This window comes from Lepisosteus platostomus, chromosome 7 (genome assembly GCF_059453375.1).
Source record: "Lepisosteus platostomus isolate fLepPlt1 chromosome 7, fLepPlt1.hap1, whole genome shotgun sequence".
Taxonomy (NCBI): Eukaryota; Metazoa; Chordata; class Actinopteri; order Semionotiformes; family Lepisosteidae; genus Lepisosteus; species Lepisosteus platostomus.
Genome location: NC_142617.1, coordinates 63859374 through 63885968, shown reverse-complemented (window position 1 = coordinate 63885968; position 26595 = coordinate 63859374). Strand labels below are relative to the sequence as shown.

General features: G+C 41.3%; 2 protein-coding genes across 6 annotated transcripts; one reads left to right on the top strand and one right to left on the bottom strand.

The window, feature by feature from the left end:
• Positions 1-230: 230 nt before the first annotated feature.
• On the top strand, positions 231-11680 carry cpeb1a (cytoplasmic polyadenylation element binding protein 1a). Of its 4 annotated transcripts, none has more exons than XM_088641752.1 (12): positions 231-354; positions 1561-1732; positions 4381-4572; positions 6709-6932; positions 7153-7405; positions 7650-7763; positions 7997-8086; positions 8621-8757; positions 9266-9464; positions 9853-9947; positions 10053-10133; positions 10382-11680. In XM_088641752.1, the coding sequence occupies exons 1-12, from the start codon at positions 340-342 to the stop codon at positions 10490-10492; spliced, it is 1683 nt and encodes a 560-aa protein (XP_088497878.1). In that variant the 5' UTR covers positions 231-339; the 3' UTR covers positions 10493-11680. The 4 variants fall into 4 exon arrangements, with proteins under 4 accessions (XP_088497878.1, XP_088497877.1, XP_088497879.1 ...); XM_088641751.1 differs by having other exon boundaries at positions 7997-8101; XM_088641753.1 differs by lacking the exon at positions 231-354 and adding an exon at positions 602-741 and having other exon boundaries at positions 7997-8101.
• Positions 11681-13016: 1336 nt separating this feature from the next.
• sv2 (synaptic vesicle glycoprotein 2) lies at positions 13017-26060 on the bottom strand. 2 transcript variants are annotated; one of them, XM_088641744.1, is made up of 14 exons: positions 25433-26060; positions 24647-24721; positions 23305-23466; positions 22316-22478; positions 21564-21685; positions 20430-20593; positions 19128-19208; positions 17869-17910; positions 16554-16643; positions 16150-16238; positions 14918-15051; positions 14547-14642; positions 14029-14188; positions 13017-13314 (listed from the first exon to the last, which is right to left on the bottom strand). In XM_088641744.1, exons 1-14 carry the CDS (start codon positions 25509-25511, stop codon positions 13131-13133), a joined length of 1641 nt encoding a protein of 546 aa, XP_088497870.1. In that variant the 5' UTR covers positions 25512-26060; the 3' UTR covers positions 13017-13130. The 2 variants fall into 2 exon arrangements, with proteins under 2 accessions (XP_088497870.1, XP_088497871.1); XM_088641745.1 differs by lacking the exon at positions 17869-17910 and having other exon boundaries at positions 25433-26049.
• Between the last annotated feature and the right edge of the window lie 535 nt (positions 26061-26595).

Genomic DNA, 26595 nt, shown 5'->3' with positions numbered 1-26595 from the left:
ATGCGAGTGTAGTCTGTGCATGCGTGCTTTTGATAAGTCAATTTCCCAAAACAAATACTTTAACAGCAGCAACAGCTACTCTTGCGAAACTGTCGAATGATAATTCCAACAACAAAACGTTAATAAACAGTGAACTGCTCTTCGTGAAATAGCGCTTCATTGCTTCCCCTTTAAAGAAACGATTAGACGTTGAAGCTACTGGTCAGCTGACGCACATTTGGTCAATCAGATTTCTGTATTTTAATTTGGAGGGTATAAGTAGAAGTCAGACGGTTATCGCAAACACCGTTTAAAGAAACTTCTCATTGTGGGTTCTCGAATAGAAACCTTTGTTTTATCATGGCTTTTTCTTTGGTAAGTGTTTGCGGTGTAGTCTCCCTGTAGCTCCTGTGGTTTTGCGTTAACTGCTGTCCGTGATTTTATCGTGTGTTTTTCACGATTTTGCCAGACACTACGCCTCGGCGTTTAAAAGTGGAATGCTATTTTTTTTTTGGTGTGGTAATTATTTTCCAGAATGCAATTCTGAAACTCAAACCAGCCACCCAACAAAAGTAGTGTGCACGTCGCTTATTAAAGTAACAATTTACGAAATGTGCGCAAACGCAAACGGTGCGCTTTTTTCCGACACGCCTAGCGACAGACGACGTAACTCGTGGTGTGAGAAACTCCGGCGAGCGTTTTCTCGGCCTGCTTGATGCGAGTTCAGGTCCGCGAGTTGAGACGTGTTGCTGATGTTGGTCTGTACGTGTTTGAAGTCGCCGCAGAATGCGCTCATCAGTCGGTAACTGTAATAAACCAGCAATACCGCCATCATTAGTTGTTACCGCCGAAGTAGCACGTAATGTAACGCTTCAAACAGCGTTTAACTTTAAGCATTACGTTGACCTCCGTCAGCAGTTATTTCGCAGTTCTGTAACGAAGTAGTATTGTATTAGCGGAATGGTGTAGTTTGCTCTTTGTGTATATCGCTTGATGCAAGGGCCTATGTCACTTGAATAATGGAAGAGTGAATGTTTTTGACATACAGGATTAAGTGGTTTATGGCTGTCTTGAGCGGTCAACTAAGGAATAGCCGTTGACTTCAACGAAGTCGCAATAACATTCCTTTTCCGTGCCTATCTCTAGATTTTCCACAAGTTCTCAAATTTCTTTACACGGTACGCATGCCCAAAGCGTTTTTCCATTGCAGGTGATGGTAGGCTATGAATTTTGCTCTGCATACGAAGCTTTTTTTTTAAACCAATTAAAGTGTTTAAGGTCTAAACGATTAAGTGATCCCAAAAACGTTTCTAAAAACTATACTGAAGCTTTCCTTTTTTCTATGTAGTAGATGAATATAAAATAATATTCCATCCTAAGGAAAGTTTTTTTTTTCATTCGTTTTGAAAGGGACTTGCAAGCTATCAAATATTGAACTGCAATTGCAAATGCTAGTCCCGTTAGTAATTTAAGAGCATATCTTAATTCACAATTCCACATAGCATTTATTAATCTGTAAGTAAAACTGAATTGTTTTTAGTGCGTGTTGTATGGTGGTCATTTTTCTTGTGGTTTCCACAGAAGGAAGATCTGACCAGAGCTCATGATCACTGGGACTCTGAGGCTCCAGCCTTGTCAACATGCAGTAATGCGGATATCTTTCGTAAAATGAACACCATGCTGGGGAACTCGCTGGATTTTACTGGGGTGTGCACTACACCCATCACCAAGACAAAGCGTGACAACCTCAGTGGTAAACTCTTCTGTTCCATGAAGGACTGGAAATGTGGTGGGGGAACAAGGGTTTTCATTCTAAGAAGCTTAGCATTTTATTGACCTTAAGGAGTTTGCGAATATCATTTTTAAAGTAAAGTGAAATGTGAGTTGGGGTGGTGGAATTGGAAGGCTAGAAAACTAACTTATTGCAATCTTGTAATATTCCAGTGCAGCCCTCAAGGAGGTTTGAAAGCTGAAGAGGTTCTAAGGATTAGAAAGCTGAAACTTGAGTTTAACCTTTCCTCTAGGTTGTGTTAAGAGTAAATTGGGATAATCTAGACCAATTTTTGTGGTCTATCATCTGAAGTTTTCCTTAATTGAAGTTTCAGATGTCTGTAGCATCCATTAATCCTTGCAGTTGTGCAGAACATTAAAGCCATCTGACAAAATGCATGTTCAGATCATGATCCAGCGAGATATTTGAAGTGCCTTACGTTTTTGATGATTGTCATTTGAAAACCCTTCTTAAGTCTTTTTGTATCTTGTGGGTTCCTTTCTCTTAATGTCTGTAGTGGAGTTTTGCCTTAATCCCTCAAGCACAGTTCATAGGTCACCCTGATCCTGGAGTGTAACTCGTTTGTTTTGGTTTACCCATTGAGTGGGTCTTTCATTTGATGTTGATCAAAACATCCTGACGGATTTTTGCCAGAATTGAAATGTATAATGTAAGACTAAGCTTGTAAACTATAGCTAATGGCCAAAAGATATACTGAGTGTAATGAACAGCATCCACTAAATGTGGTTTTAGGGTGGAGGCAGTGATGGCCAATTGGATTTCAAAAGGAGTTGCATTGTTCTGAAAAATTAAAAACATTAGTCATGAATTGAGTTGGTTTGAGGTCAAATGTTTGACAGTCCTTTGTGGGGTTTCAGTTGTTCCACAAGACAAAGACTTGAGCATGTTTTCTTAATTTTGGTTTCATAAGTGCTTGCAGAACCAGTCTGCTTAACATTTGGGCTGGTAAATCTTAAACCTCCAAAAGCAAACCAATTTTGTCCAGATTGGAAACTAGGAACAGTGAATCCTAATTTTACTTCCAAGTCCAAAGCAGAACATTCCCATTGCATTGACATGTTGACTAATGTTGTAATGTGTTTGTAAATATAGCTAAGTGTTTTCTGTTTTCTGTGTAAATGAAGGTTTGAAATCCGCTTATTGGATGGTAGAACACTTTGTACTTGTTCATTTATTTTCTTCTCAAGGTAACTTTGATAGGCTCAGTACTGGAATCATCCCATTGCTTCTGAATTTCCTTATTTGCGTCAAAATGGCAGGCTTGGCAGGCACTCTGAAATAAAGGCTTGCTTTGTCGGCCACCTATTACAGCTGATTCATGCTGCGCTGTCTTGTCTGCAGCAACTGCTGTTACTCTAATGGGTCCAAAAAGAGAAGGCAACCAGTTTTGAACTGTAAGGATTCAAGTTTTGCCTCTCTTGATGTTTTTGACCTTTTTTCTACTTTTTAGATGTAATTTCTTGCAGCCCCTGTATTAGAATTTAGGTTACCTAGAGAAAGTCTAAGTGCTTAAAAGGATTTGCATATACAGTATAGCAGAAATGATGTTCATAACCTGCTAGAACAAATACTTGAAAAGTATGTGACGAACATGCAAGCTTGTCATGTGGACTGGTAAGGGTAAATGGTGTAGTAGGCAAACATGTAAAGCTCCCCCCCCCCCCCCCCCAACAACAACAAACATTTATGCCATTTCCACTGCTTTGTGAGCCCACTGGGGAAAGGGTTGCCATCCTTGGTGCACTTGGAAATGCTTTAGGAGTTTCACAAGCTCTTGCAGGAGGTTTGTTACAACTGTTAGCATGGTGGACTGACATGCATTAATCTCTAGGTTAAGTTCTAGTTTTTTGCCTTCTGATCACCACGTCAGGTGTTTTATAGTTATCGTTGTGCCCCAGTAGTCGATAATTCAGAAGACTGTCTAATATCTGGTAAACAATGCAGTGCCAGATGGGCAGTGACATCCAAGTTGAAGCAAAGTGATTATGTGAGCAGATTTGTTCTTCTCGGACTGGAGTTGCTGAATCAGGGCTGTAGCCAGCAATTGGAGACGGTCCAGCTCTGAAGAGCGATGGGGAGCTGGCAGTGCAAATAGCTCGTTCTCCAACTTCTGATCAGACGGCAGCAGCAGCTGACTGCCTGTGCTGCTGGCAGGCTGGAGCCAGCACAATACAGCAGGGAGATCTCCTTTATTTCCCAGCTGTCGCTGCTTCTGGAGCTGCGCACGGAATGGAAAAGTAGGCTAGACAGCGCTGGAGCTTCAGAGCACACTGCGTGATTCTCGGTCTGGGAGTGAAATTTCTAAGGAATTTCATTTGTTATTGCATGCTGTTGCAAGTGGAAAGGAGGGGGTGATGTCATTAGCAGGAGTGTGCGAGTGCATCAGCACCCGGGTCACATGCTAGGTGGGTCAGTGATGCAGACGGAGATGCATGGCAGCCACACCAGGCACAGTTGCAGGTTAGCTACTCTAGTTTCTGGCAGACCTGAGGGAGAGTAGCTGCCTGTTTTTTTTTTTTTTGTTTGTTTGTTGTTTTTACAAATAGGATTTTTCTTCTCTGCTTAACTTCCGAGCTGGTGCTTGAACACTGTTCTCTCCACACTCGCAGACCTGCAGGACTCGGACGTGTCTGCAGTTGGTAGCAGGATGCTTTTCCCCAGCACAACACAGGAATCCTCTCGGGTCCTACCTGATGTCAACGACCTGGGTTTAGGCCTTCAGTCCCTCAGCTTGTCCGGGTGGGACCGTCCATGGAGCAACCCAGATGCTGAAAGCTCGGCCCAGACCAGCAGTCCCTCTAGTAAGTACAAATCTGGTAAATGGGCTATCGTGATGTGGCGGTTTTAACTGATACTATTTGCTTAAGGTGCCTTTCTGAGATTCAGGGAAGTGACAATTTTTTTTTCGGAATAGCATAAGCTGTGAATGGTCTGCTCTGAACAGTTTGAGGGCTATGGTATAGTTTGTGAAATTCAGTAGCTGAATTGCTGCTCTGGCTAGCTCCCCGACAGATGTGGGTTGTGCAGAGATTTGCATCGACAGACCTATTTCTGTGACGCTCTTTCTAGAAAGAACTGTGCTTAGCCTGTAAGTTCCCACGGTCCAAAGTGAGCAGCATCCCTGCTTGATGTATTTTTAACTTTCTGAAAGACTCTTCCCCTTATTGTACAGTAGGTTCAAGCAGCATCCTAATGTCACAAGGTTAAATGCATCCCTGCTAGCTTTGATGGGCTGTAAAAAGCAATCTCATTACCTCCATCGCTCTGTGTAGATTTGTGTAGTAACTTGACTTTAAAGATGGGTACAGGACCAATTGAAGATGCTTCACTTGGTACTCATCTCTGCTCTTGAAAGTGGCTCTGATTTAGGCCGTCTTCGGCCTGAGGAATATTGTTCCTTTAACTCACTGTAGCACTCAGTGCAGGTCCTGGTGGTAAAATACAGGTTACTACTCTCGGAAGTGAATTCTGTAACTCTCCCTTAATTACTAGGTAGTTTCTGTGTCCTGCCAGTACCTTTTGTGATTTCTGTAGCTCAAATGGTGGTTTCAGCTTCAGAAACTTGTTCTGTAGGGGGTGGGGGCATAACAGGCTGGCCACTAGCAATTGAAATTCATGAAATGGCTTACCAGGTAGTGACTCCATGTCATCTGATTTTTGTGTAACACGTTTAAAACCCTGTCTCCGCTGTAGCTGAGTCATGCACTGTTGCAATAAGAATCCCTATTCTAAAAGTCCCAAGACGCATAGGGAGGTTTGTTAGATGTCTTTATAGCAAAGACTCAGTGTTCTTAATCTTGATGCAAATAGTTTAAAAATGTAAAAAAGTGCTATGTGTTCAGTACTGTAAAATAAGAACATTGTTTCAAGAAACCAATTCAATAGGGACTTGTACGAAGATAAATTTCTTAATTTATTCACTCAGCTGATTGTTTACAATGCTTTGTTTCGGGTTTAACATCTCAATCGGCATCCAATCATGTGAACTGGTAACAGCTTGTGGAAGTCTGGTACAGCCTATTTGAAGTTTTAGTCCAAATGGTGTTTTTGAGTGAGTTATTTAAAACGTGTACAACTGTCTGTGGCATACATCTTGCTCTGAATCATCCTTTCACTAAGTTGACAGTCTTCTATAATCTGCTTCCATTATTTTTAAATATACAGGATGCTTTTAACCCATTATCCTTTGTTAAATGGTCCGATTTAGAATTGGAACAGTAGAATGCACTGTCAGATATTAAAACAAGCTAGCCTTTCAACAAGGAAATGGTTGGTCAAGTGATATGAATTTGGCTATCTTAATTATGAAATCTGCCTCCTTTACAATGTTTTGACAGTCTTGGTATAATTTTGGTCTGTGGGCTTAGCTGCTTGCATCTGAATATTAGGGGTTTTTCAGAGGTGTTAAGTATTGCATACCTCTGAGGTATTAGCCTTTTTAGCTAGTCTGTAGGATTTTTTTAATTTAGCCAGTTCTCAGGGGTATAAAAAAGCTGTGTACATGAATGTAATTTGAAAAATGTCCCCTTAAAACTCCTGCGTTTCTGTAATGGCCAGGTTCATGCAGCTGACATTTTACTTGAGTTTAAAAAATTGATAGGTTTGTTTTAAGGGCTTCTACAATTGGTAACTTGTAAACTGTGATGCTTGATGCCTGTTGTACAGGGGTTAAGTTCTCGGTTTAATATAGGAGTATTTGGAGTGGGTGTTGACAGGCGGTGCAATTTTGCCTTGTGACTGAAACTATATTAAATGACTGGATTAGCCCATGGCCTGGCAGATTTTTTGGGGGATAGTTTAGGTTACTGTACGTTTCAAAACTACTGTTGCATAATCCTTTGTCTGTTCATAGAGGATCTATCCAGGAAAACTTGCGGAACTGAACAGATGCCTGTTAATCACTTTTGGTCCCTGGTTCCATTTGTCTTCCCCCCCAGTGTTAGGCATGCTGAACAGCCCTCTTGGCAACATACTGGGCAAACCCCTTGGCTTACCACCCTTGGATCCCATTGGAACCGACTTTCTGGATCGGTTTCCAGGCATGGCCCCCCGGAACTCGCGCCTGGAGTCGCGGTCTCTGCTCGACTCGCGCTCCAGCAGCCCAGCGGACTCGGAGCTGAGTGGCTTCAGCTCTGGGTCAGACCATCTTTGTGACCTGCTTGTAAGTGGAGTTCTCGGAGGACATTAGCTGTTCCTTTTCTGGTTCCAAGATAACCTGGGTCTCAAGTCTTGTTCTGTTATTATTGGTGGCTTTTTTTCATTCAAGTAATTTGATTTGACATGTTCAGGTTCTTGAAACCATGTTAGGGGTAGGTGGGGTACTTGGAATTAAAATTTCTCTGCCAAAGTCATTTGGGATTTAAAGCTGTTATTTTCTACAGTCCTCCCTGAGGATCTCCCCTCCCTTGCCTTTCCTGATGGGGAACATGCAGAAAGACCCCCTGAAGCTGGATGGGGGTTCTCGTCTTGACCAGGACCAACTCTCCCTGGCTTCTGCTGCCAATGTAACCACCCCCACCAGTCTGGCTAAGCGATGGCCTGGGGCATCGGTGTGGCCCAGCTGGGACCTGTTGGACAGTCCGGATGGTCCTTTCAGCATTGAGAGAGAGGCCAGGTTGCACAGGCAGGCTGCAGGTAAAGTCCACTTGGGTTTGTCATGGTCTCTCACTGATGCATCCCTGTCAGAATAGCAGCCCTGAATCTATTTGTTGCCTAGCAGAAAATGGTTCCCTGTTTTTTCGTAACATTGTAACATTTGCTTCAGTGCATTACATTTCTGAGGACTGGCATGGCGTTTGTAAATTTGGAAATCCAAAGTGGTATGCTGGTGTGATAACTTCTGTGACGGGTTTTTGCTCTATACTGTGATGTTCCTCAGCTGTGAATGAAGCCACCTTCACCTGGAGTGGACAGCTGCCTCCAAGAAACTACAAGAACCCTCTGTATTCTTGTAAGGTCTTCCTTGGTGGAGTACCTTGGGATATCACTGAAGGTAGTTCCTCTGCTTACCTATCCAAAGGGCTTGGTCTTAAAGTTATTGAAAGGGCAAAATAAAGCACTAAAGCTTTTAGAACATACCTTTTATGCTGAATTAGTTTGGGTTGGCTTTGCGGTGAACCTGTCACGTTGTGACATCCACTTAGTTATAATGGAACTTGGGTGTAAACCTGTGCAGCATCATTGCCTTGATTGCCTGTTAACCGAGGCTGAACGTCTGCTCTACAGCTGGACTGATCAGCACGTTTCGTGTGTTCGGGCCCCTGAGTGTTGAGTGGCCTGGTAAGGATGGCAAGCACCCTCGTTGCCCACCGAAAGGTAATATGCCAAAAGGTAATAAAATGTAGGTAGGTCTTAATTTTCTTAAGCACTCCAAGGGGACCGTCTGAGGTGACACTTGGGTGAAAAGATGGCTACCTGCACGGACTAATAAAGGCAGTACTGTAGATGTGTGGGAAGGTGGGTACCTGCATGGACTACTAATGGCAACACTGAAAATATGAAAGCAACATCCTCTTCAGATTTGCTGCTTTGGCTAAATGTATCCAAAGAAACAGTTTTACATCTGCTCATGTGCAGTACTAGGAAATGCATAAATCTTTTTTTTTTTTACAAAAATGTTTTCATCATTGCTGCCAAGTGCCTAAAGGACATTGGACTAGTTTCCCTTTTGAATTTGTATAATGACTTCAAGAATGTTTTTTTCACCCTCTGGAACATGCAAACATTGTTCTGTTGAAAATCCCCTGCCACATCTTCACACTATGCGGAGGATGTGTGCAGCAGCAGGTCTATGCAGTGGATGGAGGGGGGGGTTTCCAGGCTCTGAAGTGACTGCGTGCTGTCTGGCAGGGTACGTATACCTGGTGTTTGAGTCGGAGAAGTCTGTACGTGCTCTGCTCCAAGCCTGCACTCAGGACCTGCTCAACCCAGATGACCTAAGCGAGTACTTCTTCAAGATGTCCAGCCGAAGGATGCGCTGCAAGGATGTAAGTGGGATTGAATCCAGTTTCTCTCATTGCTCCCACGGTCTTGAACATCTTGACCTGCTCTTTATTCCAGTGGTTTTTAAGTGGTAGCTCAAAACCCCTCAATGCACATGTTTTTAAACTCGTCTGAGAGAATTCATCTTGCAAGGAGCTTGCCTTGCACATTTGGCTTTGGTGGAGAAGGTTGTTGGAGTTTTTTCCAAATTTCCCCACCATGTTGAAGACAATATCCTGGCTTCTTCCAGGATACACCTGGGATTAATTAACTACTAAATACCAGATGTGCTAAATGGGGCTGAAGGGCCTCTTGTTTGCATCCATTAGTCCAGCACAATTTACAAAAAACATTACACTTGACCCCAACTTCAATTGGGGATGACTCCTCTACAACTTAAAACTAAACTTAGTTTGCAAGCTGTTTCAGTCATCCCTGAGCATGTCAATATTTTAGTTTGGGGGGGAGAAGCCTCTTGTGAAGCTGTGCTGTTGGTCTTCCTGTGCCCTGCAGGTGCAGGTTATTCCGTGGGTCATCTCGGACAGTAATTTTGCACGCTGCTCTTCTCAACGGCTGGACCCCAGCAAGACTGTGTTTGTAGGGGCTCTGCATGGGATGCTCAATGCAGAGGCTCTAGCCACCATCATGAATGACTTGTTTGGAGGAGTGATATATGCTGGGATTGATACCGACAAGCACAAATATCCAATAGGTAAAGATGAATTCCATCTGTCTACAAGGTTAGCTATATTCACCCACCCAAATAGTACCAGGGACCATTCCTGGGTGCTTATATAACCAACTAAGCTAATCAGAACAAGTTTCTTTGGTCATTTTAAAATCCAGTTGCTTCCTAAAGTGCTCATTTGGTTCTATTGGTTTGGTTGATCTGTTAAGTGTACAGCACCTAAACCTATAGGTGGCAAGCTGACTTGAGTTGAAACAGTGCCTTGTTGCTGTGGAAGTGATGTGCAGCTCCCTTGAATCTGAACCCCTTAAGGCAGTCTTCATTTTTCTCTTCACTGCAAATTGTCAACCTGATAGACTGCTTTAAGTTTGAGTCCTTCAGTGGAACCTAAACTTTCTTTTTCTGCAATCAGGCTCTGGGCGTGTGACGTTTAACAGCCAGCGTAGTTACCTGAAGGCAGTTAGTGCAGCTTTTGTGGAGATCAAAACTTCCAAGTTCACAAAGAAGGTAAGGATGCATCTTTTTTTTTGTATTTGTTTGGCCTAACGTGTGAACAGAAGCTCACGAGTTGAGTTCCATGGGGAATTAAAACAAATATTTTGTGTTCCTCAGGTTCAGATCGATCCATACCTAGAAGACTCAATGTGCCAAGTGTGCAATCGCCAGCCAGGTCCATTCTTCTGCAGAGATCAGGTGAAGGAACATTTTGCCTTTATCCCACGTGACTGAATGGAGACGGTTGAGCTGTATAAAAGGAAGCTGATTCTTTGTTGGTGGAAAGTGATGTGAAGTACACTTTTAAGGGGGTTGACCATGTTTTGGTATGTGGTCTGTACTCAATCTGGTAGTTTCCCAAGAGAATTGTGTGAATCTTGAGGGGGGGGGGGACAATAAGCTGGTTTTAGCCATGTCCTCATGAGTGTTTTTCTTGTGTTCCCCAGGCATGCTTTAAGTACTACTGTCGCTCCTGCTGGCACTGGCAGCACTCGATGGACATCCTCAGTAACCATCGCCCGCTGATGCGCAACCAAAAGAACCGTGACTCCAGTTAAGCTGAAGCATGGATGCTGTAGTTTCTGCTGTAGAAGGGGTTTCTGTGGAACCCAGCGTGGAGAGAGTGCTGGTTCCTCGACCGGGGGGACAGCATTTCTAGGAGGACTTCCCAAGAGAATACTGTAGAAAGTTCACTTGCACTTGCTACTTTTTTGCTGTTTACTTATTCACAATGGCACTGTGCACAGTGACATTTTCGGGTGACAGGGGCCCATCATTATGCAGTTCCCAGACTCGTCGCCACAGCTGGAGAGATCCAGGCCAGGGTTCAGGTGTTGATGCAAACGCCTTCTCCTTGATTTTTAACAAGCTTCTTTTTTTTTCCCTCATACCTTGCATATTGATGAACAATAATGCAAGTATCATTGCCTTTCACTTTGGCAGTTGCCATACAGTGCCTTTAAATTTTTTTCTCTCCATCTGGTCTGCTGTTTTCATGTGCAGCCAGCTGGTGTTTTTTACTTTGGAAGATGAGAGTTGGGATTAATTTAACCAGTTGCATTTCAGAAATTTTTACGCCGTTTTTTACCAGTTCTTTTTACACAACAGTTTTAAGTCGTGACAACATGGGGAGAATCTGAAAAGGAAATCTACCTGGCGGCTTTTAAATTATTTTTCCCCTCCCCCATGCGTGTCTGGGGCTGTTGGTAGAATATCAGTTTTTTTTTCAATTCAAATGATTAGATTTATGGAAATGAAACTGGACTGGATATTGACTTGGATTTCTGTATATAGTTTTAATCAAGTTTCACTTTTTAATTTGCACTTGAGAGGGGTAGATTTAGTGGTTTTTAATCACTTTTCTTTTTGTACATCCGCAGAAGGGCAGGTGTTATTATGACCATGACCCCCTTTTTTTTTTTTTTGAGATGTTGCTTGTTTACTGTTGAATGTAGAGAACTTTTAGATTCCCTAGAATGTACTAGGAGCTAGAGTTGACCTAATGCAGCTTTTGTTCCCCCTCCCACCCCTCCCTTTTAGGTTAATCTGAAGCAGTGTGCCAAAGATCTTTTTTTTATTTTTTTTTTCTCCTGCTGAGCTTGTTGCGATGTTGCCTAGCCCAGCTGCTTTTTAGTGTTCTAAGGTCTCTACCTCATTGTGGTCTGCAAACTTTGCTGCGGTTACCTACAGATGTGGAGTATGATGTTCTACTGATGTTGGGCACAAATAAAGGTGTTGAAGCATTACTTGATTGTACTGGTTTGTAAAATGCACCCACATGACATTTCAAGTTGACACTTGAGTTCTCCAGTTGTATCTGGGGATTCCCAGAACTGCAGTTCCTAACCTGTACTTCAGCAGACAAGGTTCTTATTCCGCCAAGATTGGATGCTACCTTTTTTTGTCATGTACTGATTGATGGAGCTGGGGCAGTTCAATTTTGTCAATTGCAGTTTATTAACAGGGAAGCACTAAATCTGTGAAGCTCAAGTGTAAAAGCTGGTGCTCTTGGCAATACTGGTATTAAAAACTACAAGTACAGAGCCTTCATAACTCGTGTATGTTAGTAGAAAAGTGAAGGTTCAAAGAACTTGAAAAGCTGGCCAAAGCCATTAAGCTTATGGATGCAGCATCCTTAGGATTAAGCACAAAACAATTGGCACTAGGAGTTTATGCCTCTTTTGTTCAGTCTCCTAGGTTTAACGACCTACAATGTTACAGAAGTGTAAGGTCTAGAAGCAATTTGCAGTTGCAATTCCTTCTCTTAAACCATGGTCATGATGTTCTCCTTGTACCCTTTACCTGGCATATCTTTGCTGCAAAAGCTTGGCCAATGATCCATTTTATTCTTGGCATAACCTTCCTCCTTCCTGGCTTTCTGGTTGAATATGCATTTTATTTTCCTCCTTTAAGGAATTACTTTTTGCAAGCTGAAAGGTGGGTAGCCAAAAGTATGAAGTGCAGCAACATTTAAATTGGTGATGTCAATTACAACATTTTGCATTTTCATCATATGAATTTCCCTGTAAATTGGAACATTTACTGTAGCTGAGATTGAAAATGACCATCTGATAGCTTTGCAGAGTAAAGACTAAATGCTATTGCTGTTGTGAAGAAACCTGATGCTTGCCAGATGAGTGGACTATTGTGTATATTGTGGGTACCTGCCAGCATTCTCTTGCTTTTTAGGTTGTATTTCTGGGACTAATTGAGTATCACTTTTTTGCAAAGTATGCTTGCAAGCAATCTTATTAAACCACTATGCAATTGGAGGACCTGAGTATTGCTAAGATATTAAACCATTCACAATTACATTCCATAAATGTAATTACCTGTAATGTAATCTACAGGTTGAATAGATTTGAGGCTCAGAATGGTACCTAAAAATTTCAAATTGTTGCAGGTTCCTTTAAAAACATTTGCATATGTTAGAAACCTTAATTTGTAAGTGGATTTTTAGAATGGGCTCAGATATACCAATTTCTAAATATTGAGTTACTGGTTTGACCTTGGCAAATAAATAACCCATAATTTCCCATTCTAGGATAGAGCTTTTTTTTCCAAAAGTAGTTAAAGCCAAAATACAAATAAAACAAGTTTTATTACAGAATACAAAACCTACAGTATAAAGCAAAGGGTCCAGGTGTTTTTACTGAAGGCAAAAGTCTGAAGTCAAGGGTTGCAGGTTCTTGGTCTTCATGTGAGCTCTGTTTGTAGGGTCCGAGGCAGCAGTATTGCTGAAAGTCCTCCACTGAATAAGAGAGCTGCCACCAGCAGGATTGGAATAGCACAGCTGGTGTCCAAGAGTTGACCAAACACCAGGTTGCCAAGAATGGCTGCCACTCGGCCCACACCGGTGAAGAACCCAAGAGCTGAAGACCTGAAAGGTAAGAGAAGACCCTTCAGCTAGAGGTTTTTGAACAAGCATCTGCAATCTTGGGGCTGCAAGAGAAGCACATTATACCATTCTTATATCATTTTTTTATAAGCCATTTAAACTGAATCCTTCCAGACCTGGGATAAGTGCTAGAGTACAAGTTAATTTAAGGCCAGAAACTAAAAGTATCAAATGAAGATGGTTTGTTGCCTGTTGTTTGGGCAATGGTAAAAGGGAAGAAAAGAATTAGGGTACTAACTCACACATTTAATGTAAAAGATATGAGGCCTCACATTTTCATTCACTACAAGTTAAGGGTTTTGATTTCTGTACATGAGACATTTTGCAATTCAGCAAGAACTGGCCCCTTTTGTCTCTGCTGCAATCTTGGGTTTTTGAAAAGGAACAGAACCAGTTGTGAATCGGTTTGATAGCAGGGCAAGACAGTCTCCTCTGCTTGTTGGTCAATATCCTGAGGGATTTATCTTTTTAGCAGCTGAAAAAAGCCTGAAAAACTGAAAACCCTCCTGCAACTTGTTGGGAGAAATTTTTCCCCGCTTCCCCTTAAAAGACAGTCAGGAGTTTGTCTCAGAAGTTAAAATGTTTTTATTTCATGCACATGCGAGTGAAACACTTTCTGGAGGAAAAGTATGTACAAAGTTCACAGTTCTCAACAAACAAAACAAAAAGCCATCTCAGAAACCGATCTTCGCTCACCTCAGCTGTGTGGGGTAGAGCTCCACACCAATGACATCCAGCGCATTCCATGAGATGACGGAGACAGCGCTGAACAAACACGACATGGCCAGGCTCTGCAGCTTGGTCTTCACCAACCAGATGAAGAAGACACTAACTCCTGACACCAGCAGGCTAAAGGCTACAACCAGGACAGACCCAATGACACATACCAATACAAAGCAATAGGATATTAAAACCAGCCATCCCTTAACTCCAAAAAAGCCCTTGCTGTCACAGCCCACTCTACTTTTCAAAACATCTAGGGTTAAGGAGGTCTTAGTGATTGCTGAAAAAAATGACATTTCACCAACATGTATGTTGTTGCAGACTTACCAGGTTCTATAGTAAAAACGTGATCAAACCCTTCTATTTTCTAACGTACTTCACAGTGATGTTGAATTGACCATTTTAAAACGGTCCCTCAGCATACAGTTAAACCATTTATGACAGTGTCATGGGAAAACCTTGAATTCAGGTTGATCTTTCCCAATACTCACAAATTAAGACCTTTCCTCCCACACTGTCCATTAGCAGGATGGTAAGGATGTTGCCTGGCAGATTGGCAGCAGCTGTGACAAAGCCCTCCATATACACTGTAAATAAACAGAAGACCAGCCAATAAACTGACCAGCCAATCAATGATACTGCTCCTGATTCCTCCCTTCACCCCGTGCAGAACATACAACAACGTCTTTCTGCTGTGTAACAATGGAATTGTTGTATGAATTAATTAACAGTTTTATAGAATTACTAGAAAGAACCACTGAAAACAGACAATTTCAAATGCAGCAAGGCCGTGTGACAGTGTAAGAGGCCACAGCTATGTATTTGTTCGAGACATGGTCAACTCAGTGGCGAGCACGCCCACCTGCAGTTTGGACAGGATAACAGGTGTGGTTCTCAGGGTGAACACTGGAGGAACGGGACACGTTGGAGCAAGGGGAGCCTCCATCCTCTGTCCTCTTGAACAGCTCTGGAAACCACATCCAGAGGCCGTAATACCTACCCAGGCAAGGCAAGACAGTGAGCCAAATGCTGAGCTGCTAATTTATATGAACGCATTGGTGTCATGGCGGAGATCCTTGTCTACTTTCCAGTGCGATCTGATCTAGTTTCCCTTAAAGTGAAAGGCTATATGTAACAAGTTACCCTTTTTTAATTTAAACTATAAATTAAAAAACATACTATTTAAAAAAAAAAACTTTCCTCAATATCTTCAATCTTTGGTCATTGCAATTTCTTTGCACTTTGTTCATTTGGTTTTCTGATGGAGTATTTGACCACAATTGCATAATAACTTATCATTTATACTGGTTAACAGCTACACCACACAAACATGCCATTAAAACTATTTCAGTTCTTAAATGTACCTCCAAAGCCACATTCACATACAGAATGGAGAAAATGCCACCATAAAGACCTGTAAAATATACTGTGTGTCAAAAGAATACAACAGCAAGAAGTGCACAGCATTCTCAGAAAAATTACAATTTCTATAGCAAGTTCAAGTTCAAAATATGCTGATAATATCATGTACAGGAACGATCAACAGGAGGGTTCTGTGAAAGTCACAACTTGGAAGTCACCATTGGAAGTCAATACGAGCTTTTCATCGGTGATGCATGTTTAACACTGGGAAGCAAATTCAGTCCTGTGATAAGTGCTCAGTCCTGTTCTACTTCACCTCAATAAGCAGGTATGAGTTCACTGCTCTATGAGGAAAGGCAGCAGTTGAGGATCCGGGACGTAATCAATGCAGCAGCATGCAGTCAGGTGGCCATCTAGTCTAGAGCATCACACTTGTACCTCCCCATTGATGGGTCTGTTTTACACAACACTTTGCTTAGCGCTCTGCATGTCTGCATCACACTCGCTGATGTCCATCAGGGTGGTCTACGAAAATCTGATTCACTGCTTAAAGAGGATTTGACCCCACTGCTAGACCCACCTGCGCACCTGAGGTTTTGCTGAGTGATGCATTAATGTTAATGCTCTGTGTACAAAGAATAATTCGCCACTCAGAACTGTAAAATAAAAGATAACTGGTTCAAAGCAAAAAAGGAACACAGTTGAGTGTACAGAGTAGGCCTGCAAACATACCCAAATGATATGCTGAAGAATATGACAAAGAGAATGACACTCCGTGATGTTAGTGGGGTAGTAAAGAGTTTGCCAATGGGACTCAAGCCCTGAAAGACAAATAAAAGCAGTTAGTTCAGTAGTAGAACACAGCTCTTCTTTCTCTCAACAGTCCTTTCTTAGAAAGGAAACGAACTCCGAATCTGACTGGTACAGTGCAAAAAATTCAATGATGTTTTTTTATGTCTCTTCCAAAGCTGAAGTAAAGGGGAGCCTGTAATTTAAAATATGTTTTTTTAAAAGCCTATGCTAGTCTGAAAACAGGGTGAAAAGACTGGCTAAAAGCATACTGCAATTAGCCCCTGGATACAACCACAAATGCAAGCATTTCTGACTTCTCGCATTCAGCTCAGTAAACAATTTACCTCTTTAAGTGTGTGGATGAGCCTGCGTAGTTTTGTGTTGGGCACTACGTGTTCTTTATGAGATCCAGAAACAATGCGTAATCCTGATATCTGTGGGAGAGAAAAACAACAAATTAGTTACAACCATAGAACTGCCTCCATTAATGCCTCCCATAGTTCCTGTGTGTGTTTTAGTAATTATCTTCCAGACACTTAGTGCTAGGACTGCAATCTTCATTGAAAATAAATAATTGCATTACCTTATTTTGTTTAAGATGCTAACACAATTAATTAAAAAATGACAAATGTATTTAAATCACCCTTTTTAAACAGTGTTTTGAGCTTTCTGTAATTATTTCTTGAGGCTGTTAACTGCAGACATTTAGAAACTTAAAATTATTGAAGGCAATCTTAAACATGTAAAATGTGACATTTTGTCCATTGTTGAAAGAAGCAACAAGGCCCCTTCTTATCCATTTACTGGCTGATCTAGAAGAATGCTGGTTGGTCTCTTTAGATGGGATTAAAATAACTGACAGGCATAGCCAGGTTTTATGTCAACAGAAAACAATAAAAGCCAGAAGCTGTAATATTTAGAACCACTTGTGCATAACTACTGTCTTAATTTTATGCCCCTGGATTCATACAAACCATACCTCTGCTGGTCTTTAAACCAGAGAGCTCCTGAAGGAAGGGAGTGACTACCTCATTAGATACAGGGACTCACCAAACATTTTTTTAGAAAATCAGTAACAATGTTGAAAAAAGTAAAATGAAAGAAGAATAAACAACATCAGCTATGAAGCCGTCTTCAGGTTCTTCTATACAGAGTCAGAGAGGCTTAACAAGGCTGCTGTTGGTCAGCGCCAGGATGAGAGCCCTCTAAGAAAGCGTGCTTCACTGTAAGTGGTTGCTGTTGGACCAGCGTGGCACTCATCAGTCTGAACCAGAACTGCCAAACCAAGGCCCCAGTATGATAACTAGGAACTCTGCACTGTAACCTGAAGTTAACCTGAGGTCCTGAGTACCGGCACATGAATGATCCCATAGCACCATCTACAGGGCAGAGCAGGGGTGTTAGGCCCGGTGTCCTCAGAAAAATAAAATTCTGGGCTTGCTCTACCTGGCCTACCTGAAGTTCCCCTTCATTTAGCTAGGCGTTTTTCTCCTAACCTGCAATGTAGTAAGGCAGTGAGTGCCTGATGACTGCCACGAGTCACCCTCAGAAGATGCTGCTCTGCAGCAGTGTGTCGAAAGGGTCCTTTTCTAGACCATTTCATCAGAAAAGAAGAACCCACCCCACCACCAGCCTCCAGAATAGGTTTTCCTACTGTACCTCAAGGGGAAGCTCCATCTGCTGCAATACCAAAGAATGCCACTAGAGGGTAGAAAGTAGTAAGAGAGAGAAGCAGAAGCCAGTTTTCCAAGAGAAGCCGATAGATCAGCACTGCCCGTTTTAAAGTCCTGTCATGCAGCCAAGCAAGAGAATATATTACAGGTCTGAAAAAGATTAAAACCACCTAAATTCTGTCATTAATCTTTATTTCACATCCAATACATCACGGAACATAATATAAGGTATATGTGTCCTCTGTTCTTAAAACACTGACAATCAGAATCTCCGTTCTACCTCCTTTTAGATATAAGAGGCTGGGTATTTAATTAATAAGTGCCTGTTTTATATCCCTTCCCAAGCTCAAGAGATCTAGACATCCAAAGAGCTGGCAAAAATGAAGGTCTTACACGTTGTAATCAAAAAGTTGAAACATCTGACTCTTGATTCAGAGCAGGTAATGAACTTTGTTCAGTCTATTAAAATTATCCTGATGTTCTAAACCGCTTGGTGCACATGCACGATGCCAACAGCAACGCAACAATTCTGGGCATTACATCTTTCTGGATTCCTGTGCTTAATTAGGCTTGCCTTGGCTTTTAAAAGGAATTTGTGCAACACAGCATTTTAGATGCAGGAAATGTGCCATGCAACTTAGCAAAGAAAAGGCCGAAATAAAAATAGCATAGCAAGATAAACAGTAAAAGCTCTTTAAAAAATGAGAACAGAGTGGTGAAAGAAATACATCTCTCTCTTTCTATGGAGCAAGAAGAATGTGATGTTCTTTTATGAGCCATTGGCTGTCCCAGAACAAAATACTGTATTTTGCTGACTAAATAATTAATAGAATCTATGATTAGATAAACAACATTAGGGGTCACCATCAGTGACGTTTTAATGTACATGTGCCAGAATATTTTTTTTCTTTTTATGGATTTTTGGAACACTGGGTCAAATTATTCTTTTATTTTTTTTTACCTGAACCAAGAGACCAAACGTTGGTAATTTGACTTTTTTATTCCTTTACATCAGCATTCTGCATAATTTTTGAATAAGCAGCCAATAATAATGGCACTACAGCAATGCCATTCTCCACAGTTCATGTTGAAGATTTTTGCCATGTTCCTTACATATGTGTTTTTATAAATGTGGTTTACCTCATGGAAAAGCTCCTCCCATATAAACTGAACTGGTGTGAGAAACTTGTGCACTAATCTGATCATTATTAAAAAAACAGTTAGCAGCAAAACCAAACTGCTTACCGGAAAAGGCTTGGTATCGCCTCTGTGATTGAACATAAACATCTTCTGAAAGACTGCGATGGCTTCAGCTTCTCGTCCAGCCTGTGCAATAATGTACAAGGAACGTCAACAGCAGACCTGAACTTGTTCAAAACAGAAAGAAGTATCTACACCCTTCACACTGCCATTATAAAAATGTGTTCTAAGTCTGTCTATCTCATTGTTCAGGGGGAGTATCAACCAGAGGACAATGTACTTTTCACACCTGCAGTTCTGCCTTTAACATTTTATAATAGATATTTGCGATATTTAAAGGCTTCAATTTAAAATTATGCGTAGATCAAGGACACATATGAGGAGGGATATCTTAAAAGGCTGTCTTTCACCAAAAGAAGCTGAAAACCTCTGGTTCTGGTGTTTTGCTGTGTTTATTAATACATTCAAGCACAACGACTTCATATCAAGAGCTTTTAAGGAGAAGGTACAGCAGGGAAGCATTTTAGTGTCATACATTTATATAAATCCCGGTAGTGAATCACAGCACTTCCATGCCTCACATCCACACTGTGAACCTTAAACATATTTATAGAAAGTTCAGGTGGGGAGCTGCGTCAGCATGCGTAGGCTGCAAAGGAACAAGTAATAGGTTTATTCCATGCTGGAAAGAGAAGAAAGAAAACACAACGTTTCGGCTGTGGAGCCTTCTTCAGGTGTCACACGCATAACCCCCAACCATCATCCCTGCAGTGGAAGACACAGAAGCACATCCCAATGGAAAGCAATTCATCTTTCTAATCTCCATTGTTTGCTTTCTCACAGAATACAGCACAGACGAATGTCCAGAATTGACACCTGAAGAAGGCTCCACGGCCGAAATGTGTGTTTTCTTTCTTCTTTTTTTCAGCATGGAATAAACCTATATTTATAGAAATTTCACTTTTAACAAAACGGAGTGTGTGTGGGGGGGACAGTAAGTACGATCATGCTACTTTATCTTTACAAACTCATGAATTAAGAGTCACCTATGAGACATGCTGGGCTGCGCTTCTCCAGGTCTGATCTTGGCCACCCCATCATATGGAATGACTAGGAAGGTCACACAAGCTGCAACAGATATGGCTAGGAATCTCAAGAGAGCTCCATCCACTTCCATCCACTTCAAGGGTTCTAGGGTTAAGCAATGTCTGCTTGTATTGGATTGATCAGATGTTATGGTGATTTGGATAGGACATAACTGAGGAGATGTATGGACTTAATTACAGCCCCTAGCTAGGAGGGGGAAATGATGATAGACAAAAGTTTTGCTCAATTTCAGTTCCGTACCTCCATAAGGAACTTGGGACTCTCCGGCATAACCAGTCCAAACACAAGAGCCGAGGAGAGGCTGGGGATGGAGCACAGCACCACAAACAACCTCCAGCTCTGGAACTGCAAAGACCCCAGCTGGAAACTCAGGGAAGTGCTTGGAATCACCAGCCAAGCCAAGCCTGTGATGACAGCTCACAGTTAAGGGCAAAATATCCCATCTTCCACAGGCACAGACTTTGACAAGACGTTGAACAGACTTCATCTACTTCTAGTTCAATAAATAGCATGGATCTTGTGCATATCCTTATGATTAATGAATGAAGTTGAAAAAGAATGGAACAAAAGAAACAGTTTTTGTTAAAACTGATATACAGGTGGGAAAAAATGTTTCGATTGTTCTTTTTTCTAATTTGCTGACTGTGTCTGACACACCATATTTTTTTGTGCTTCTCTCAAATTACTTTTGTACTATTCACCTTGAATAATGTCATGCAGTTAAACAACAAGTGCAATATGTGACCTGAATTCTGTAAGAGCTGCCTAAGTGTTCATTTGTCCTTCAGCTCACATTGATCACAATGGTCAATATGTTCTAACTGAAGTAAAAACAGAAGCTGCTCGGCATTTCAACCTAAATCGATAGCCTAATGAAGCACATCTATGCAGAGCTGTACTACAGATCCCAGGGCACTCATTGAACAAGAAAAGCCTCTAAATGCTATTGCATACCAGAGAAATCCAACTTGCCTGGATTCTTCCCCCTGTCCAGTTTCACTGTTACAAAGCTTTAGCTCCTTTCTATTTTGGGAAGCTTAAGGGGGAACCTTTCTTTAGACTATGGTTTCTGACACAGTATTAAACTGTAACAAGATGTTACAAGATGGGTACTAATATCTTCAACAGTCATTCAGTATTCTTTCATGGATCAACCAATGACTAAATGATCACAGACTAGTGTGCATGTTAACATACATACGGCAACAACATACTGAGAGGGTACATTTGGTAATTAATAAATACCCACTACAGTCCAGTGTTCAGCTTCCAGAGCAATTGTTACCTTAATCTTTTAAAAACACTTATTTTCTTCAATTACTCCTGTTAACAGGTTACAAAGAGGAGATGACTGGAGTACTCCCGATCAGATACCTGCTGCTAGTATGTTTCCGGCCATCCAGAAAGTGGCTAAGGCGCTGATCATAACTCCTCTCCGGGTGCGTGCCTGGAACTCGGAGAAGTAGGAGAAGATGACTGGAATGGAGCCTCCAACCCTGCAGGGGAAAAAGGCCAGCATGAGCACGGAGAACACAGACAATTGTGGAGTTTTAACTGGATAATAATACTTCATAGTATGCTTTTCATGGCTTCCTTTCTCTTAGTCAGGGGCACATTCGTGAGCCTAAAGCTCACGCAAAATCCTGCAGAAGTGCATGAGAGGCAATGAGCTATATGCACAATGTCGAAACTGTCCCAACAGCTTATTTTCTAGAATCTCCAAGGCAATCCTGCAGGTTAGACAATCTACAGATCTCCAGTTTGCATTTGACATTGCTGGATAATGATTATTTATTCATTTTCAAATCTCTATAATGCTGTAAAATGAAGAAAAACAGCAGTATGATTCCTTGACAGTAGAAGTGAGTTTTAATGGAACCGCAGCATGTATAATTAGCATGTAGAAAGAGACAGAACATCCTAAGCCTTCCTTAGACGGCAGTGCTGAAATTCTACAGTGTATTAAAGGGGTTCATGGGTGTTTGGTAAAGGTTAGGACCCTGAGCCGCCACAGCCAGGAACAAGCTTTCATCATTGACAGAAACAGACCCACGTCAAGACCCAGAACCACCATGATAAGCCCCTATCTTGTTCACTAGCTCACCGATTCTGACACAGACACTTACCCAACACCACTGATGAAACGCAGCAGAAGAAACAGCCAAAACATAGGAGCCAGACTTGCCAGTGCTCCAAAAACACCATTCACAGTCAGTGAGAGAACGAGGACTCTGCGGCGCCCCCTTTGGTCAGCCAGGTAGCCCCACACATAACCCCCAACCATCATCCCTGCAGTGGAAGACACAGAAGCACATCCCAGTGGAAAGCAATTCATCTTCATTGTTTGCTTTCTCACAGAATACAGCGCAGACGAACTCCAAGCTCCATTCAGTTTCTTGAGTTTCAAGTTTTACTTAACAGGATTAATGTCCAGAATTTTCAGAGGCAATACTCTAAAGTGCTTTTTTTTATATGAAATGAGGATTTACACAAGTGCCACTTTCTTGTATAATTTAGCTGTTACAAGTAGTTGAAAGTCTTCTAGTGTATTAAAAAGGAGTGCAAGAGGATATTGTTTTTCCCCTCTCCCATTTGTTGTTTCCAAATATGTTTACGTATTGTGGGAGGGGAGTAAGATTCCCTAAAAATTCATCTTAAATAAGATGAAAGATATTATTAAGAAGATCGTTATTGAGTGATTTCATCTTTTCATTTGGAATATCTGATCTAGCATAGGTTACATGGGTCTGCAGTTCACTGTGCAATTGAAATGTTTTTTGTTTGTTATGGAGAGCAGAATAGCCCTGGCTTCAGAAGGTGGCATTGCTTTTACTACTAAGAAATGTGCCTCTGGATCTCTAATATTTTTCACAATTCACAGTAAGGAATTTTGCCGATACAGCAAATACAATATTTACAAGCCTGTAATAGCATGCCATATACACATTAAACTGAAAGTAGCCCCCTGGAGTCTGGAAATACAAACCTATACTTAACGTTATCATTTGCCTAAGAATATAGAGCACACACATATATTGCCAACAGCTGTAAACACGAGGCAAACACAAGCACAGGTGCAAACAAACAGCAGCCCCTCAGATTCAGCACTGTGTACCTAGAAAGATGCTGGCCGTGAGCAGCCCCATGTCGGAGGAGCTGAGCAGCAGGTCGCAGCGTGCGGTAGGCAACAGGAAAGAAACGCAAAGGATCTCCACTGCATCGCTGGCATTGGCCCATCCGCACACTACCAACAGAGCACCGTGGAACAGACCAAACCCTGCCATGGGAGAAGGAGGGAAAGACGGAAAAAAGCACCATAATAATGTTCCGATTAAACACGTGTAATAGCTTCTGTCAAGATGAAATAAGGCCCCTTAAACAGGGCATATGAAGTTTAAAGGGAATGTGAGTATGGACTTAAAAACACTTTTACAAGATGCTGTCATATCTGCTGTTGAAAAGGCCTTCCTCTGAAAAGACAAGCATACAGTAGGTGTTAAAGCATCTGAAGAGACTGGGAGACACTGGAACAAAGCAACCCTTGTGAAGTGAAGACACTGTTTCTGCAGGATTTCCCCTGGTCACTGCGTGAAACTGCGCGACGTGACGGAAGTAATTGTTCAGCACATAAAAAGAATATGATCCCCTACGACCACATGGGTCCAGCCTAACTGCATTAATCTAGTTTAACACTACATTTGTAGGAACACGGACAAGAACAATCCCCCAAGGCTTGGCGATAGCCATTACACAATACCGTTTATTGGCTCTTCTGATATTTTTACAATTCACAGTAAGGAATTTGCTGATACAGTAAATAAAATAATTGCAAAGCTGTAATAGTACATGCCATATACATATTAAACTGAAAGTAGCCCCCTAGACTTTGGAAATGTTAACCAGTATTTAATAATTTTCCAAAAATATAGAGCACTCATATATTACCTCTCTCTTATATCTCTTTTTTCCTCATTGAACATTTAATTAAAAACCTAAAAGAAGATCAAAGGCATTAGTGGACGTTAGAAACAAGTATTTGGTTTTTTTTTTCCCCATTGATTCCAGTGTACTCTGGATATGTAAACTCCACCTAACTGTTCAAGTGAAGAAGTTACCTTCTCAATCCCTTGATTTTTTCTTTCTAAAAATGTCTTGATAGCTTAATACATGAGGAGGAAGAACAATAAAAGACCTGTGAAGAGGAACCAAAGTTTGAACGGTTAAACGGTTTGTTTTTCATAAGTTTGCCATTTCGTTTAAATGACACTGCTGTTTTGCCGCCTGCTAGTAATATTTAAGCCTGAGCATTCATAAACAAAAAAGCCATCGTTAACTGTACAAGATCTCAATTAGTACCCTTTATTTTATTGTGTTTAGTGTTTCTATTATATTTATCCATACAGTACCCCCAAAGTAGTCTGACTGGTCTTTAAGTATGCTGCTTGTATTTCTTGTACCTGTTTCTTCAACCGCTTCTTCATAGGAGAATCTGGTTTGCCCATCTTCTTCATCAAAATTCCTCCCATTCTTCCCTGCAAAACACATTTTGACATCTAGTGAAACAGGAATGTCCTTTCATTCCAACATTCATCCGTCCATTTTCTAACTGCTTTATCCAATACATGGTCATGGGAGAGCTAGCAACAGGCACAAGGCAGGGTACACCCTGGATGGTAAATAGAAATCTAGAAATAAAAAGCAAAAAATGAATCTTGTCCTTGATTCCTGGAAGTCCAAAATATTGAGTTTACTGCACTGTTTGGGTTTTTGGCCATAAAATGCTTAACAAAGTAGAAATCAAGTCAGACATATACGTGACATGTTAATAAACATTTAAATTTACACTTTTGCCTGTATGCATATTATTTCCCTTTTCACCTTAAAGGTTTTTTCATCAAATCATATCATTTATTTAAACACGTAAATTAAGTTTATTGCAACAACAAACACAAACTGCTTAAGAAAACAATTGATACTGATACTGTATTTCTGCTCCAGGTTACAAGTAAAATCACAGTGCCATCAAACCCATGATAATTTTGAGTATTTTGTCCAACAATAAAACGAAACAAACTAACAATAATCATGCAAATACTGTTACAGAGATTAATACAGCTCATCCCTTTATAACACACGGGTGTTGCTGTGAATTTTTAATCCAGATGTGGATAGAATCTTCCGTGGCAAAATAATATTCCCATTTCCTAGAGCTTGCAGTTTCTTCTACAGTATGCCCGACTTACGGACTGAGGCGTCCGGGTTTCCAAGCAATGGCTGTCGGGCTGTATCTCCAAGCCCTTCCTCCAAGACGCTTTCAGTCATTTTAAATTCAGAGCCGTGCTTCTCGGAAACATTTTCTGGCAAACGCGATCGCGGTCGTATGGGACACAGTGACGCGAAATGTTTCTGTTTAGGGAAAGATTAAAGCACTACGGACCGCAACAAGGGACAGCAGGTACTGTGTAGTTATTGTAACGTCCGCAAGCTGCTACGGCAGGAGACTGTGGAAATCTGCTTTTTTTCTGCTGATAGGGGCTTAATTTAACCGCTGAGCAATAACGAAACTCTTTGAGGAAAAATATATAAACCTCTTCTTCTATACGTCACTCAATATTGAGAACTTTTAGCCTCCCGGAGTCGTATTACAGTGTAATTTACAGTATTGCTTATTCTCACAGTTTCGCTCCCCGAAGTCTTACGGAACTCCTCTAACTGAGCACACTGTTGTGTCTCCGTCCGTCAAAAACAAGAAACGTTGCTTTAAGTTGCCTGCCACCCAAACTTCAGGTGTTCAACTTTTTTTTTGCAACCCCTAGACAAAATATGCGACAACGTGGCGTAAGGCACGAAAACAATACACAGTAGAGCTTAGGACCCAGTAGCGATAACAATTTGCAGTAGCTACACTTTCATAACCATGTCAATAACAAACAGAACAGGGGGGAAGTAACCAGTTATCATTAATTTGCAAAACGTTGTTCCCGTCTTTTCCTGTAAACTGCTTTAAGAAGATACCACCTTGCGTCTTGGCAGAGGCAACATCGACAGTGACCTGTTTCTGGACTAAACGCATATACACATCTACTGCTACATCTGTTCTCTTTCTTTTTCTTTTTCCCGTTTACAACCACTTTTGTGCAATATATGCCAGGGACCTGTGCAATACATTTATGTCTATATTTACATCCATATCTATATTACATCTATATTTATATTCATATGTGTGATACGATTTTTCTGTGTACTGTTCTGTTCTGGTTTGTTCTTTGTGTGTCCTGGACTGTGAGTAACTCTTCTTAGTGCACTTCTCACTGTACTGATTGTATTGTATTGTATTATTATTGTATCATTCGTTACACTGTGGCTGTGTTGTGTGTGTTAAGCTGCTGTTGCACTGCAATTTCCC